Source organism: Schistocerca gregaria, chromosome 7 (genome assembly GCF_023897955.1).
Source record: "Schistocerca gregaria isolate iqSchGreg1 chromosome 7, iqSchGreg1.2, whole genome shotgun sequence".
Lineage (NCBI taxonomy): Eukaryota > Metazoa > Arthropoda > Insecta > Orthoptera > Acrididae > Schistocerca > Schistocerca gregaria.
The window spans coordinates 164,171,575-164,189,876 of record NC_064926.1 but is presented as its reverse complement, the minus strand read 5'-3'; the positions used below and the strand labels follow the sequence as shown (position 1 = coordinate 164,189,876).

At 40.6% G+C, this 18,302-nt stretch overlaps 1 protein-coding gene across 13 annotated transcripts in view; it reads right to left on the bottom strand.

The window, feature by feature from the left end:
* The window catches only part of LOC126282231 (bumetanide-sensitive sodium-(potassium)-chloride cotransporter-like), a 221,222-nt gene that overhangs the window by 1,568 nt on the left and 201,352 nt on the right, over positions 1–18,302 (bottom strand). For all 13 annotated transcript variants that reach the window (XM_049981807.1, XM_049981797.1, XM_049981800.1 and 10 more), the window contains one exon: positions 4,830–4,938. In XM_049981807.1, coding sequence (XP_049837764.1) covers positions 4,830–4,938 — 109 coding nt within the window. The remainder of the gene's footprint in view (positions 1–4,829; positions 4,939–18,302) is intronic.

Sequence of the window (18,302 nt, the reverse complement as noted above, 5' to 3'; positions counted from 1 at the left end):
ACACACCGTAACAGTATTCTAGGATAGGTAGCACAAAGGTAGTTGAATATGTTTCTGCCAGAGCATGTAACTCCACTCTGAACCCCAATTGAGGAGGAAAAAAAAAAAAAAACCACATTTAAATGATTTATGCATCTTACTGTGATCGTGCAAATCATGAGGGAATTTCAGTTAGCTACTACTGCAAGAAAACAGCCAGATGTTTAATTTCTATTGTGAGGAAGATCGTTCTGTGTGACATTTCACTCAATAACATACATTCTGTTCTGTTGTTGCACAGAAGAAAAGTGGAAGTTTATCTAGATTCTGAAGTACATTTAATGAATAAAACAAAGAAAATTCACAAGCATGCAGATCAATTACTTAAATGAAGTATTTACAGATACAATCATGAACAAGTGAAATTAATGAATCTCCAAGTTCTTTCTTACACTTTATAGCAGTCTATCATTCCCTTACATCGGACGATGTAAGGAAGTGTCTACAACAACAATTTAAAACAATTGTCTGTCAGCCACTTTTTATTTTTTCCCCCCAAGATTTGTTTCTAAGGCATACACCCTAATATTCAGGTGGTTCAATGGATTACATTACATTTGTATTTGCTGGCTGTAGGTACCTGACATGGCTGGAAACCCGAGAGAATTTTGTCAGAAGCATATTGTGATGTGGACTAGGCAAATGCCAGTGGGCAGGAAATTTAAAAATGGGGAATCTGTCCATTAATTTGCCCAAAGCAGTTTTAAATGCCCAAATTCTGGGCATTATAAAAAGGTATTTTTGAAGTTTTTAGTACTGGAATGTACAGTGTGATTATAGTTAAAGTTAAACTTTCAAACTGCTATAGAAATAACACCACTGGTCAGAATGATGTCAAATTGTAACAGAATATTATCGAAGAAAGGGAAAACATATAGCAGAAGAAAAATAAATAGTTACAAAATGTAGCAATAGATGGCACTGTAGGCATCATAATTTAATAATGGTCGACTACAAATGACAAATGAATCTTACAACAATGCCTAAGGCGTACGTTTGATGATGTACAACCATGAACACTGAGTAGTGCAGTTTGTTTAAGTGTGATACTGTTAGTTATGTAAGGTCATCCACCACCCATCGGATGGGAAAAACCGGTTTTTAATTGTCCTGAGGTCAAAAACTGCATAAAAAGCATCAATCACATTGGTTTTTAATTGTCCTGGGACCAAAAACGGCATAAAATGCATCAGTCGAAATCAAATCAGTTTATTAATTTCCATGTGACTGGCACAAAACATGTTCAATATGCTGTCCACCATTTTCTGCACCAAGTCGAAATTGAGAAACAGCATGTTACACAACTGACCGAAGTGTTTACAGGGTCACATTCAGATTGTGTTGCACAATGCGTGCCTTCAATGCAGCTAAGTTTGCAATCAGAACACTGAACACAACATCTTTCCTTGACTTGCGCCATCGGGTAGTTTAGCAGCTGCTTAACTGGATTTGCAATGTGTAGAGGTGCACCATATTGCATGAAAATGACCCCATCCACACTGTTGGAAAGTTAGAATGACACGGTTGCATGAAAGACACTCATAGCGCTTACCAGTGATGTTCAGGTAACAGGACTGGAACCACCTGTCTCTTCGAAAAAAATATGGCCCAATGATAAGAGATGCCATAAGTCTGCACCACACAGTGATCTTTCAGGATGAAGTGGTACAGGTTGATTTGCATATGGATTTTCTGTTGCCCATATTCGACAATTTTGTGTATTGCCATATCCTGTCAGATGGAAGTGGACTTCATCTGTCCACTAAATCTTCCACAGCAAATCATTGTCCACTTCCATGTGAGCAAGAAATTCTATAGCAAAGGTCTCTCTTCCTGGTAGATCATCAGGAAGCAACTCTTACACATGGGTGATTCTGAATGGACAGCAAAGAAGGATGTTTCATTGGATTTTATGCACCATGCTCTTGGGTATGTACAATGTTCGGGCCATTTTCAGTGCAATACACGTTTGCACACCACCACTCGTCTCCTCCTGCATTGTTGAGGCCACTGTTTCCACCGACATTGAATCAATTTGTTTCCACCCTCTACCAGGTTGCACACCAAAAGAACCAGTCTTTTTGAATTTCCAAATCATTTTCTCCAGACCAACGCCTTTTTTCAAACCTCTGTGTTCGGAACTTCTGCAGAGCGACGTGTGCAGTCATCATTCTCATAATACAGCTTTACATGCAGAGTGCGATCCTGCAGTGAGACAGTCATGGCGAACGTCGGAGGCGCAAAAGGAGGAAAAGCTGTGTACCCAGTCTGTTTATACGAACTTCAATTGCTCATGTGCATGACAGGTGTTTTCATTTACATATTCTGACACATACAGTGCCCATCAATTTTCACACTATTTTTTTTCCTTCTGCCATATGTTTTCCCCTTTTTTATGATAATATTCCATTGCAATCTGACGTCATTCTGACCAGTGGTGTTATTTCTATAGTGTTTTGGAGGTTTAACTTTAATTATAGTCATCCTGAATGGATTAGCAATTAAAATTTTGGGATGGGACGATACTCTTTATATTAAAAGTTAATAAATGTGTACACTTATATTTATGTTATTCATTGCCTTTATTACTAAGAATGATAGGAGGAAAAGAGGGTAGATCTAGAGAAAACCTCTCTGGTCCTTTTCCTTCGTCCCTCTTCCTTACTCTTCAACCCTTCTGCCAGGAGGTGGCACTGGCTCCAAATGCTTCCATATATAATACCTTTTTTTAAACAATTAAGAGCTAGAAAATACCTCTAAGAAAGTTGGGAAAGGAGTAAATAGCACCTAAAATACGAGTAAGAACACCAGTCAGACACTAGGACAATATGCATTCCTTATTATGGCACCATTTTACAGACTTTTGATGATGTAAGGAAATAATATGAAGCAAGAATTGTTTTTTCGCATAAGGAATAAATTATGTAATAGACTGACACACAACATGAAATCTAACAAAGACATGTCGAATCAGGTGTTTACAATATAAAGTGCAATGGATGCCCAGTAAAGTATGGGCATCAGATCAAATGGAGTTTCTAAACTAGATTTAACAATATTCATCTGGATTTTCCATTATTTAACCTTGATTTAAAGTATACATAAACGCTTTTAGGTACAACACACTCCCACCCAACCCCCCCACCCCTAGTAATCTTCCATAGCTATTCACATTGATGACACCAGGACACTTGTTGTCAGAAGTGACAACATAGATAATACTCTAATAATACACAAAAAACTTAATGAAAACTGAGTTTGTTATTGTCATTTTTATTTTTGCAATAATTATATTCTTAAGCAAAATATTGTAAAGAATTAAGCATATTTGCTACCTGCAACTTTGAGTCACAATGTAAGCTACACTTGAGTTAATTTAAGTTGATAAGTGGCTTGGGCATGGCAGCTTCACGCACCAACCTCAAACAATAGTGTAACGTGATTCTGTAAACAGGTCTATGGCAATGCTTCAGTGTTGTCACGGCTATCTAGACAGATATTGTTTTCAACTGTAGCTAGCTATGCTCTGTAGTTGAAAGCTGGCAACACTGCTGTGCGTGGACAGGGTCCTTTTGATGCCGTCTGGACTACAGTGATAAATTCTCTATGACTGTATTTATGTGTACAACCTCTGGACTGTTTATGTAGTAGTTTTGTGTGTGAGAGACATCTAAAGATGAAAATGTACATTTATGATGAACTGCTGGGGTGTGTCAGCTGGAATATATTATAAGTAGCTTTATTATCATATACAGTCTGTAGTCCTAATGTCATCACCTTAATAGATGCTGATTATACATTATTTGTAGCAAAATGTAACTCTAAAACAACTTGCTACATCCAGTGAACAAAATTGAGGTGTAATCCAATGAATCACCTGGGTGATTGGAGTGTAAGCCACTGAAATGTATTGTGGGAGAAAATAAAAAATTACTGACACAGATAATTGTTTTAATTTTTCATAGGCTGTCATTTCTTATATATTTTCTAAGATGATGAAAATCTAATGTATTGTAAAGACAATTTTATTTTACATATTACTGACTGTGGCAATGGGTAGGCTCATTTTTGCCAAAAACACTGGCAAGAATTTTATAGCAAAATGGAGAGCTGGTACTGCACCTTCAGTGTGTGATCTCTTTTCAGAGCATCCATATTTTAGAAGTGAAGGTCACAAACAAGAAAGCCACATTTTCAGTCTTTAGCTGTCAGCACCTAACAAATTTCTATGAAGGAGAATTGGTGATGTGTGCTATAATATCATAGCATTTTGTTACAGTACATGCTTTGCTACAAGTAAGTAGTGATCTGCTGCTCACAACATTCTGACACTTATTCCATTACCAATGGCCACATTCCCTCCCAGTATCATTTTAATGATGTTTTTGTAATTTTCCAAATGAGTGAGGTGAAACATACACTGCCCAAAGTCTTTTGCTGCTACTATCAATTTTGTATAGCCACATATCTGAGATTCTTGTCTGGCTTCCCTTACATCAGCTTCCCATTATATGCTCTATTTGAGACTTTTTCTTTCAGTTTTTGTGCTTTTGAATCTTTTCCATCTTTATCTAGCCTACTGCAGTTTGTTTTCACATCTCCCTTGTTTTAATCTTTCATGTCTTACACAAAACTTCGGCTATGAAAAATCTCATTTCATTATCCACTTTATCATAGAATTGTGATTTTGGTATCGATTTCAGCATACAAAGCCAACATTAACTGTTTATAAAGATAAATTTAGCAGCTGGCTTTCTACTGTAAATTTTATACAAAAGTTGACAACTTACATAACAATGAGATTAGCATTGTTCGAGTTCTCCATCATTAGTTCTCTCAGTCTAATATGTCTGTTGGTTTTGTCTGCCATTGATCTAAGTTCTTCTTCCTTAATGTGCACTGGAAAGAAAAGCAATGAGAACATATATTTAGTTATTTGCAAGTTCTGTAGATCGTAATTGCAATCTCTCGTTATGATAAGAGCAAATCAGTTTTACAATTACAGTATACTTTCTCATGTGAAATATGCCAACATAATGACTGTTTACATTATTTACCTGACCACTTATGTGAGTATAATGATACCACAAAAGTCTCAGGAAAATATGTCTTAACAATATAAATTAGGTACAACTAAATTGTTAAGAGCTGTGGGAATTACTAGTGCTTTATCCTTTTATTCCAGGAATAATTACTGTATCAACTCCATAGTTAATTATTGTATCTTAAAGCCTATGAATTGGTCTCAAGTTTATTACAAATTGTGGTGGTGACTGAAGAGGACACTGTTGAAGAAATGATAGCAGACTGATGGGAGTGGTGGATGGGATCAATATATACTACCTTCCGAAGTTCAAATAATAAATCAAGTGTTACAAATTGTTCTGCTAGAATTAAGTTCCAGAATGAAATGTTCACATTGCAGCAGAGTGTGCACTGTTATGAAACTTCTTGGCAGATTAAAACTGTGTTTCGGATCGAGACTCGAACTCAGGACCTTTGCCTTTCATGGGCAAGAGCTCTACCATCTGACGTACCCAAGCACGACTCGTGACCTGTCTTCACAGCTTTACTTCCACTATTACCTCCTCTCCTACCTTCCAAACTTCACAACTAAGTTCATCTTGTGTTACAGTGATAGCACCAATGACCACTAAGCATAGTGTGTAGGGATTAGGACAGTAGGGAAAGGTAACAAGAGAAGATTATTGGACTAAGAGCTTTGGTATACAAGTGAACTGGGAAAATTATCATGTTTACTCCCATGTCAAAAGGTTTCTGATGTGATTACAGCCAAATGACAAGAATTAACAGACTCTGATCGTGGAATGGTAGTTGGAGCTAGATACATGGGGCATTGAATTTCAGAAACAGTTGGGGAATTTAATATTCTGAGATGCACAGTGTCAACTGCGTGTCGAGAATCCCAAATTTCAGGCATTACCTCCCACATTAGACAACAAAGAGGACAACAGCCTTCATTTAACAACCAAGAGCAGTACCATTTGCATAGAGTTCTCAGTGCTAGAAGGCCAGCAACACTGTATGAAATAACTGCAGAAATCGATGTGGGACATACGATTGCTGTTAATGGGCTATGGCAGCAGATGACCAGTGTGAGTGTCTTTGCCTAAATGACCGGGAAACTGTGGCCTGGTCAGATGAGTCCTGATTTTGTTGGTAAAAGCCAACAGCTTAGTTTGAATGTGGTGCAGATTCCATGAAGACACGGACCCAAGGCATTGTGCTAGCTGGTGGTGGCTCTATAATGGTGTGGGCTTTGTTTACATGGCATGTCTGGGTGTCTGATCCAATTAAACCGATTGTTGGCTCGCAATGGTTATGTTCAGTTACTTGGAAACCATTTGCAGCCATTCATCGACTTCCATGTTCCCAAACAATAATGGAATTTATATGTATGACAATGCTTCCTGTAATTGGGCCACAATTTTTCTCGATTGGTTTGGAGAACATTCTGGTTAGTTTGAGTGAATGGTTTGGCCATCCAGATAGCCCAACATTAATCCCATCAAATATTTATGGGGCACAATCAAGTGGTTAGTTTGTGCAAAAACTCCTGCACCGGCAACCTTTCGCAGTTATGGATGGCTATAGAGGCAACATGGCTCGATATTTCTACAGATGACTTCCAATGCCTTTTTGAGTCCATACACATCGATTTGCTGCACTATGCAGGGCAAAATGAGGTCCAACATTAAATTAGGAGGTATACCACGACTCCTGTCACCTCAGTGTATTATTTTAATTTAAAATTTCTTTAGATATTTTACTTAAAACTACATTGATATTTCCTCTGTAAAGTATCTATTTGATTGACACCAACTGCTCAGTATCTGCTGCGCGCGCGTGCACACACACACACACACACACACACACACACACACACACCTGGCAGGTTAAAACTGTGTGCCAGACTGTGACGAACTTGGGACTAATGCCTTTCGTGAGCAAGTTCTCTACCAACTGAGCACCCAAGCACAACTCATGACCCATCTTAACTGCTTAAATTCTACCAGTAGCTTGTCTCCTACCTTCCACTTGCCTGCGAAAGGCAAAGGTTCAAGTTCTAGTCTCGCACGCAGTTTTAACCTGCCAGGAAGTTTCACATCAGCACATACACTGCTGCAGAATGAAAATTTCATTCCAGATATTATTAGTTTTATGTGTGGTAAAACTGAGTACCAGAGTGGTGCTTAATTTTCATGTGGGAGTTTGTTTGTTAAGTCCATGTCTTACTGCAATATAATGCTGTGTTCCATACTTACTCTCTCAGAAATTTCTTTCTCAAATTAAGACCTGTATTTAATACTGTGCCTTTTTGCCAATGCTACTTTGCTTTTTACGTCATCTGTGCTCTATCCACCATGGGTTATTTTACTGCCTAGGTATCAGAATTCCTTAACTTCGTCTACTTTGTGATCCAAATTCTGATGTAAAGTTTCTTGCTGTTTTCATTTCTGCTACTTCTCATTACTTACTTCTTCCTTTTATAAAAAAAATGGCTCTGAGCACTATGGAACTTAACATCTGAGGTCATCAGTCCCCTAGAACTTAGAACTACTTAAACTGAACTAACCTAAGGACATCACACACATCCATGCCCAAGGCAGGTTTGAACCTGCAACAGTAGTGGTCACGTGGTTCCAGAATGAAGCACCTAGAACTGCTTGGTCACACTGGCTGGCCATGTTCTGTAGTAAATAGGCTCTTCATTCAATTCTACACAAACTTTAATTCTTCTTCGTGATCACTGAGGATAGCAATGTCACCAGCGTATCTTTATCATCAATATCCTTTCACCTGAATTTTGATCCCACTCTTGAACCTTTTCTTTGTTTCCCCTCATTGCTTCTTCGACTTACAGACAGCAGGAGGGTGTTAAAGACTACATCCCTGCGTACATCCTTTTTTAATTCTAGCACTTCATTTTTGGTTTTCCAATTTTATTTTTCTCTCTTTGTTTTTGTACATTTTGTGTGTTCTCTTATAGCTTACACCTCTTTCTCAAAATTTCCAGCATCTTGCACCATTTTATATTGTGAAATTCTTTTTCCAGGTAGACAACTCCTATGCATTTGGTGTGATTTTTGTTCAGTCTTGCTTCAATTATCAACCGCATCAGACATGCCTCTCTGGTGCCTTTACCTTTCGTAAAGCTGAACTGATCATCACTTAACAGATCCTCAATTTTTGTTTCCTTTCTTCTGTGTGTTATTCTTGTGAGCAACTTGAATGCATGAGCTGTTAGGCTGCCTGTGTGATATTTTTTGCGCTTGTCAGCTCTTCCAATGTTCTGAATTGTGTGGATGACAATTTTCCGAAAGTTTGAGGGTGTATCACCAGTGTCACACAACCCACACACCAGTGCAAATGGTCACTTTGGTGCCACTTCCCACAATGATTTTAGAAATTCTGATGAAATTTTATCTACCCCTTCTGCCTAATTTGATGTGAAGCTTTCCAACGCTCTTTTAAATTCTGATTCAAATACCGGGTCACCTATCTCTTCCCTGTCGACTCCTGTCACGTCATCAGCCAAGTCTTCTCCCACATAGAGGTCTTTGATGTAGTCTTTCCATTATCCATAGTCTCCTCTACATTTAACAATGGAATTACCATTGCAGTCTTAATGTTAGCACTTGTGCTTTTAATTTCACCAAAGGTTGATTTGACTGTTCTATATGCTGAGTCCATCCTTCCCATGATCATTTCTTTTTCTATTTCTTCACTTTTTCATGCAGTCATTTTGCCTTAGCTTCCCTGCATTTCTTATTTATTTCATTCTCAAATGACATTTATTTCTGTGTTCCTGAATCTCCCTGAACATTTTTGTACTTACTTCTTTCTACAATCGGCTAAAGTATTTCATCTGTTACCCATGGTTTCTTTGCAGTTGCCTTCCTTGTACCTATGGTTTTCTTCCCAACTTCAATGATTACCCTTTTTAGAGATGTTGATTCCTCTTCAACTGAACTCCCTTCTGAGCTATTCATTATCACAGCATCTATAGGCTCAGAGAACTTCAAGTGTGTCTCTTCATTCCTCAGTCTTTCTGTATCCCACTTCTTAGAGCATCAATTATTGCTGGCTAGTCTCCTGAACTTCAGTCTACTCTTCATCATTACTAAATTATGATCCGAGTCTATATCTGCCCTGAGTACACCTTACAATCCAAATTTCTGATTTCAGAATCTCTGCCTGACCATGATGTAATCTGACTGATATCTTCCCATATGTCCTGGCATTTTCGAAATATACCTCATCCTCTTGTGATTCTTGAGGAGAATATTTACTAATACCATCTGAAATTTATTGCAGAATCCAATTAGTGTTTCTCATTTCTCATTCCTACTACCAAGCCCATATACTCCTGTAACAAATTATTCTATTTTTTTCCTTACAACCACATTCCAACCCCCCATGACTATTAGAGTTTTATCTCCTTTTACGTACTGAATTACCTGTTCAAATGGTATTCACAAATAGTAGGAGAAGTTCATGAACACTTGTGGCCGTTTGCTTCCAGTTATTTCATGCTAATGATACCGGAGGAAACAAATTATCTCCCATAATGAATGTCTTAACTATGACTGCCTATCTTCCCTCGAAAGTTAAAGATTACAGAGGTGCGGCATGTGAGGTTATAAGAAGAAACAGCCCTGGTCACTCTGCCCTATCACTGCCTGACTATGGGCCACTGACCCATTACGTCATCTGATCAATGCGAATTGTGACTTGAAAACACGTTCAATTAAGGAGACTGAATAAAAGCCCTTCTTACATTAGTAAAGAATGACATTGTCAAGCTAACATAATGTTTTGCAAAGTTAATTGTTTCCTTTTTTGGCCTGGTGTGCCATTTAATCCATATCTTACTGAGCCTAAATTTCAGACAGTTTACGTTTTGTAGAATTGAATATAAATAAGGGGTAGTCGATTAAGAAATACAAACCAATTAGAAAAGTATTTCTCAGTTGTGTGACATACTAGTTTTATCTACAACAGATTTAAAAAAATAATGTCCTAGATGGAAGAGAGATAATATCACAAGTGTCTCACAATCATTAGACATGATGTGTAGTGACTATATGGCAAAAATGAGGAAATGGTTACTATAATTATTATTTGGGGGGGGGGGGGGGAGAGGGGGGGGGGGGGGAGGGGAGATCAGGTTGCGACAGGCGGTGGGAATGGTCAAGCAGAAACAAATCTTGTGCAGTGGTTTAGCTTCCACTGTTAGAAATGCTTTTGAGAAATTTTCATCTATGGTACCAGTCAAGAACACAGCATAGTTACACATCACGTGACATGGGCATTTTGAAGGTGGCTTTTCTGTGGTGGACTGCATCATCGCACTTTCATTAGTTATTCAGCAACGTAAGTTGAATTTGTGTGCAAGGGTGAGGCAGCTAAGGCAAGCTACAACAGCATCCTAGCTGGAATAGTTAAATATATCAAGGAACAGTTTTTGCCGAGTTACAATGAACAATGTGGCTAACTTTCTGACAAATTTTTAATTTTTACAGTTGCCGAATTATTACATTAAATGCTTTTTTAATAAATGGAGCTATACCCATCACTGCATTAAAAATTCTCTTGTTTCCAGCTGTCTCAAGTGATTAAATTTACACAAGCTTTCAGCCAAGCACTCCATAGCCATTTTCAAGTGGTATGACTGCCAGGCTGCTGGTACGCCCCTTATATACGAGGGTCAGTCAAAAAGTAATGCCTCCTATTTTTTTTTCTACGTTTAATTGTCAGGAAATTTAAATGGAATTACATAGGTTGAAAACCACAACATTGAGGATCATTTTGTCATTTTTCAATGTAATCTCCGCCCATCTCTACAGTTTTGGTCCATCTTTGAACAAGGGCATGTATCCCAGCACGGTAAAAATCACAGCTCTGCTTCCTAAGCCATTGACGCACGGATGTTTTGACGGCCTCCTCATCTTCAAAATGAATCCCACGATGAGCTTCTTTTAGTGGCCCGAACAGATGGAAGTCTGATGGTGCCAGGTCAGGGCTGTATGGGGGATGAGGCAAAACTTCCCATCCAATTTTGACAATCTCGTAAGAGGTGTGACGACTGGTGTGTGGTCTTGCATTGTCATGCAAAAGAAGAACATCTGCCATTGATTTTGTTGGGCGAACTCGCTGAAGACGTGCTTTAAGTTTTTTGAGGGTTGTGATGTATTGAACAGAATTTATTGTGCATCCCTGCTCCAAAAAATCAACCAGAATCACACCCTCTGTATCCCAGAAAACTGTTGCCATAACTTTCCCTGCCGATCGCACAGTTTTGAATTTTTTCTTCCTCGGCGAGCTTGTGTGACGCCACTCCATTGACTGCCTCTGATTCGGGTTCAAAAAAATGCACCCATGTTTCGTCCCCGGTCACAATTTTTTTCAGAAACTCATCTCCCTCCAAACGGAAGCACTGCAAGTGTTGGGAGGCTATTGTTTTCCTTGCCTCTTTATTCTGATCGGTTAACATTCTTGGAACCCATCGTGCACAAACTTTTGAGTACCCCAATTGTTTAATAATCGTGATCACACTGCCTTTACTAAGAGAAATAATGCGACACACTTCATCTGCAGTCACCCGACGGTCACCACGAATGATGTCATCAACTTGCTGAATGTTGTGTGGAGTCACTGCACTCACCGGCCTGCCGCTCCGCTTTTCGTCAGTCAACGGTGTTTGCCCTTCAGCTTCCTTACAACGACGAACCCATCGTCTAACAGTGCTGACATCCACTGTCACAACACCATACACCTTCTTCAGTCTTTCATGAATGCGTATGGGCGTTTCACCTTCTGCATTCAAGAATTCAATCACACAACGCTGTCTCAAACGAACATCGATGTCGGCCATCTTACAAACTTCTGCTGTGCTGCCACCTGTTGACACAGAAAGTTACTACTGCAGTGGATTGCAGAAGAAGGTTTGAGGAATGGCGCCAAATTCAAATTTTTCACTTAATTTTTTTAAGAAGAAAAAAAATGGGAGGCATTACTTTTTGACCGACCCTCGTACATTAGCTACTGGCTGTGATGTCACTGATGCCTGTTGCATTGCCATGTATGGGCATACATTAACTGTGCATTCGATGTGCCTGCTTCAGCCGTGGATCCCACACCATGCTGAACTGCAGGCCACTGCCTCTATTTAGGTATTATTGGTGGTGTTTATTTTAATGGCTTCTCTAATTAAACAATCCCAGAAGCTCATAGTGCGAGCCATGACAGGTGTTCAGACAAATTTTATTTGGTGTCCATTTTCTAAAGCATGCTCAATTAAAGCACATGTCTTTGGGTAGTGTAGGTGATAAAACCTCTCGTACCGCTTCCTGCACTGGTCCACAGTGCATATTGTTATTGTTCCACAGTGCAAACTGTTTTCCAGTGTTAGACTGGCCACACTCGCAAGGTATCTTTTAGACCCCAGTTGTTCTGAGAACTGCTGTGTCTTTAACTGGTCTTGGTAAGTGATGACTTTGTTGGAGGCCTGAAGATCAATTTGATCATGTGTCTTTTCAGCAAGTGGTTTATTATGCCCAGCATAGAGCCTTGGAAAGCAAGTTTCTCTTCCTACTCATTGTTGGTGGTCTTATTGTGAGTCTTACTTGAAATCTCTTCATTTATTTGGTAGACTCATAGCCACTGTATCTGAAGGCCTTGTGTAGATGGTATAGCTCATGGGGCAGATCATCACCATCTGGTATCATTCTTGCACAGTGTACCAGTGTTTGCAAAACAGTGCGCTTCTGTGCCAGGTGATGATGGCATGCAAGTACAGATTGGTGGTGGTGGGTTTTATATAGACACTGTGCCCAAGGCACCCATTCTGTTTGTACTGGACCAGGACATCAAGGAAGAGCAATGCAGTATCTTTTTCTGTCACTATGGATGTTACTGTCAATGCTGTTTAGACGTTCCAAGAACTCGTCAAGTTTCTCACATCTGTGGAGCCAAATGATGAATGTGTCATCAACGGATCGAGAGAAACAACTAGGCTTTAATGGCGTCATATATAAGGCAAACCTTCAAAATTCTCCATGAAGAGGTTTGTAAATGCTAGAGCTAATGGGCCAATCGTTGCAACACCATCCATCAGATCATACTTATGCAGTAAATAAGGCAACTTAAAAGTGTGCCTAAATAGCTCAACCACACCACTTGCAAAGAGCTGGGATTCTAAGTACAAACAGTCTCAGACAGGAAAATTTGTAAACAGTGCCACTACATTGAAACTGACCATGTCACCCTCACCAAGTCAAAGATGGTTAATTTGCCTGATAGAATCTGCTGATTTTTTAGTATGATGTTTGCAGTGCTCCACATGTGGAGTGAGGAGATTGGCCAAGTACTTTGCCAGCTTATGTGCTGGTGAACCAATGGTGGATACAATGAGGCAGAATGATGTCCCATCCTTGCGGACCTTCGGTAAAGCATAAGCAATTTGTAGTCAAGATGCCTTCAGAAACGTTTCTTGACCACACTGTCTTCCACTGAAGAGTGCTCGAGAAGTTCAGATGTCTGTCTTATTATTCTCGATGCTGGGTTGTGTGGGAATTTCCGATAAGCATCTTTGTCCAGTACCACACAGATCTTAATATCATAATCCACCTATTCCATAATTATGGCAGAATTCCCTTGTCAGCAGGAAGGATTACAATGCTTTCACCACTGTATAGTGCTTGCAGGCCATTGTGCTTAGCCATGGTCATGTTGGGCAGTGATAACTTTGCTTTTGTGAGAATATGGCTTGTTTAATGCCATATCTCATCCACTGTTTCATTTCATTTCAGAGCTTGCAACTGCGTGTTTGACATCACTCATGTGACAGACAGGAATGTCCTGTGATGATGGTGCAGAATTAAGTCCTTTCTTAAGTGCCGACATTGCACCCATGTTTGTCTCACAGTCAATTTGTTGATGGGGCATTCTGAGCATCTGTGGTCTGCACTGTGCTATTGTTAGTGGCTGAACTTTCCTTGCTGCCTCTCTGCAGTTTGTTTCTGTGATGAGATTTGTTGAGAAACCATAGCTGTGTTGTACTATTCGCAGTCCAAAGCCGTGAGTGTCCTTGACTGTTGCAGATAGATGCAGATAAATCTCCACAATGTGCACTACTGACCAGTTGAAAATCCTACTGAGAGAAATGGATATTAGTCATTGGCACTCCAAATCTAGGTCCATGACCTTGAGTCACACAACCAAAGCGATGTGTAGAACACAAGGAGCCTGATATTATACATATAGCATCATCTTATGTATCTTACTTTCCTTCTCTTTCCATGTGGTAAGCCTCTCCTGACCCGCAGTTCTGGGTGACTTTCGGCAAAACTACCCCTTGTCCTAGACCTCTCCAATTTTTTTCCTTTGGCTCCTAAGAGCTTGCCAATCACAACCATCTTTTATGTCTGTGTTCTGCTGCCACTTGGTGAGTAGATTTTTTAGCTATCCAGTTAAATAATAGTACTATCGACAAAGATTCATAGAAATTGTAAGAACTGAGTCTTTAGCTTCAATTTATTTCTCCAAGCCAAGAATTTAAGACTTGGCCTGCATTCTTAATAGTATGATGTATATGACAGTGTTATATGCATAATGTGAGGCTCCTTGTGTTTTTAAAAGGAGTCTTTTGGCAACACAACTCACAATCATGGACTTAGTTTATGAGCCTTCTACATGCCATCTGACATCCAGATCCGAACAGAAAATAGTTCATCTAATATAATGAAGCCAAATTTATTGATCACCAAGTAACACATTACATAGCTTTTAAGGAATCTCAACTTCAGTCCCTGTTTTAGTGATAGGCCTAATAGCCACAAATATCTACAGTTCCCAACAGATATGCTGCCTCAGTTAGTGGAAAAACATCCCACTGCACATGAGGCAATCCAGGGTGTCTCCCATATTCCAATAGAATAATTGCAAACCTTAACAGAATATTTACAGAGCATAGTGTTGTAACTAGGAATACATGGAAACACACAACTGCCAAAGAGATACAATGTACTTGGGCATGAAGTGACAACAAGAATACAGTGAAGGTATTTACATGTCACAAAAAACATTAACAACTGAGAGCCTGGAAGCCTGTGCATGTCCTTAAAGATATTATCCCAAACAGGTGCTGATGGTGTAGTGCAGCATGTTTACAGTATACTAGGTGACAATGATCGATGACCAGGTTGCCATTAGCAACCACCTCTGGCAGATGTGGGTGCACAGTTTGAATGTCAGTTTACACTACACTTTCCATAGTTTCACCATTGTGGGCAGTAGGTGTACTAACCAGCTAGTTACTACATTACTCTTTCCTCACTGCAGGAAAGACCAGGCTGATGCTGTGACTGAAGAGACATCCATGTTGGTGGGGCAGCATCCAAATATGCGAGAAGTTCCCAATCTGTCTTACCAGCACATATGGGTGAAAGTGAGTGGGAACAGGGCTCACCCACCAGCCACAGAGCCTGAGATGACTTGTGCATAGGATTGGTGACAATTGGGGGGGGGGGGGGGGGTGGAAGCCCTTTGGACACTGGAGGTCATGATGAAGGGTGTTGGCATGGGCAGCAAGATTGTAGCAGACTGGAGGAGAGGTTACGGCGATGGAGGCCCGGCATCTGTCCCGCTTGGTAGCAGTGCCTGCTCAGTGCAGTTGGAGGTGCTGGCATCTGCAGCAGGAAGTGAAGCCTCTATTGGTACTGACAAAGGCCAACCACTGCGCCAGGGTAGGCAAGCACAAACCAGCACCTGCGTAGCCACGGAGCGGCTAGGGCCAATGGTGCATGAGGCATTGAGCCCATGTTTCAAGGCAGGGGCCCTGGGCCTGCTCTGTGATGCAACTGGTTCTGGTGGCATACCATCAGTCTAATTATGAAGACTGTGCAAGCTTTGGACAATGGATGGAATCCAGTAAGGGTATTGTCCAAATGCCCTGGTGCAGGCTGGTGTGCTAGGCACAAACAGTGACACTATTGGCACCACTGGGGGGAGAGGAGGGGGGGGGGGAGGGGGGGGGCACGCACCTCCCTGGCAGCTAGAGGTTGAGCTGCACTTATGGCTGATGGCCATGCAGGAGCTTGGCAGGATGTTTAGACTCAGTTGGCTTTGTTCTGCAGGAGCTTAAAAAAATGAGAAAGCCTCTTTGGCTGAGAAACTGCCTACATACTTGTGCAACTGTCTTAAAATGTTAGACAAGTTATTCCACTTCACCATTTGACTATGGGTGCCATGATGTGACGAAGTGACAAATGCCATTGAGTTTCCACCACAAACCGAGGACTATTGTCCAAAACCAGGTTGCAAGGCAGACCATCTATGGAGAATATCTTTAACTGAGCCTTGACTGTTATGTCTGCTGTCTCAGGCAGACAACGGATGACACAAGGAAATCGAGAAAATTTGTCAGTTGCAAATAACCAGGAAATGCCTAAAAAAGACCAGCAAAATCTGTGGACTGTTTCACTCTTGTGTAAGGGCTGGCCATGGCGAAAAAACAGTGCACGGCACTGCTCGGTGACTCAAACACATGAGCAGGCCATGACAAGGTGTTCCACTTCCTGATCTATGATGGCATGCCAACAGCTTTGCACAAGAGTTCCCCATGGTGATGCTGATATAGTAACTGTAGAGGACCTTCTGCTGCAGAGCTGCTGCAACTACGATATGGGGAGTAAACCCTTCCATTGATAGGAGAATAATGCCATCCAGGAGGGAGAAGCGATGACACAATTCATAAAAATTACCAAGTGTATGATTTGCCAAAGCACCAGATCCACCACCATAGTATAGGCAATATGGGAACTGGTGATGGGGAAGCCATCCACTGACTGCTTGGCCTCCATATCCAATTTAAAACAAAACAGTTCCTCCTGGTGGAATGAGGTTTAGGCCCCATAGGGAGCTGGGACAGAGCATCCACATTTGCATGTTGCAAAATGGGACAAAAATGGATCTCAGTTTTGTATTGGGACATGAACAGAGCTCAGTGCTTAAGTGGATGAGTGGCCTGGTCCAGTAAGAATTCTGACAGGCCAAAGAAGGAAATCGAGGGTGTATGGTCATTAATTAAGTGAACTATGGCTGTGTGTAAGAATGCATGTAATTTTTTGAGGCTTATACAGTAGCAAGAGCCGCTTTCTCCACTTGAACATACTGTTGCAGAGCTGCATGGAGTGTTTTTGATGAAAAGACAACAGAATGTTCAGAGCCATCTGAACAGCGATGAGCCAAGACTGACCTCTTAAGGTACTCAGATACCTCTGTGGCCAGGACCAGGTGCTTGCCAGGTCGAAATGATATGCAAGAGGTGAGTGATGGTAGCCACCCTGAAAATAAACTTGTGATAGCATTCAACTTTGCCAAGGAATGCCTGGAGTCGTCATATTAGACAGACAGGCCAAAGCTGTTATGGCAGTGACACACTGTTCCACGGGGCACATGCCTTGCCAGAAAATTTCATGACCCAAATAAACAACAGAAGGCTGTAAAATGTGAGACTTAGTGAGATTACATTCGAGGCATATGGCATGTAGAGCAGTAAACAAATAATGGATGTTATGTAGGTCATCCTCTGTGGTATAACAGTCATAACATGTTCTTGAGAACACTGGAAAATGACAGGCACACTAGTGAACCTGAACATTAGCCATTTATACCGATAGAGGCTGAAAGGCATATTAATCCCAAGCAATAGTTTTGGTGCTTTGTCCACTAATCCTGGGACAAACAAATCAAAAACTCTGAACACAAAGAATCCAACCCTTGATCTGACACCAGTTCCACCACACTGTAATAGAAAAAGCAAGCACAACAAAGATATATAACACAAACAAATTTTCCTTACTGCTTGAGGCAGGCCACCCACCTAGGCTGCATGAAACAAAAGGGACACGAAGAGAGTTACATTCATTGTTCCTGCTGCCCACAACGTGTTAGTCCATGTTGTATTGTTTGTACTGTGGCTACCTTCTCTTCCCCAAGTCATTAATTGGCCGTCTGTAGCATGGGAGACATCAAATGACTGTGATATTCAAAACCTCCAACATGGTGTCCTCAAACTTAAGGGCATGTTGACATCTCCTTATCTGGGGTTGAACGAATGATTGCATCCGACTAGGGTGTCCGCGTAATACTCCTGAGATTTGAACTTCATGAACTGACACAACTGAGGCCATGAAGCTTGGCTGCCCAAGCTCAATACGATTGATGTGGCTGTTTGT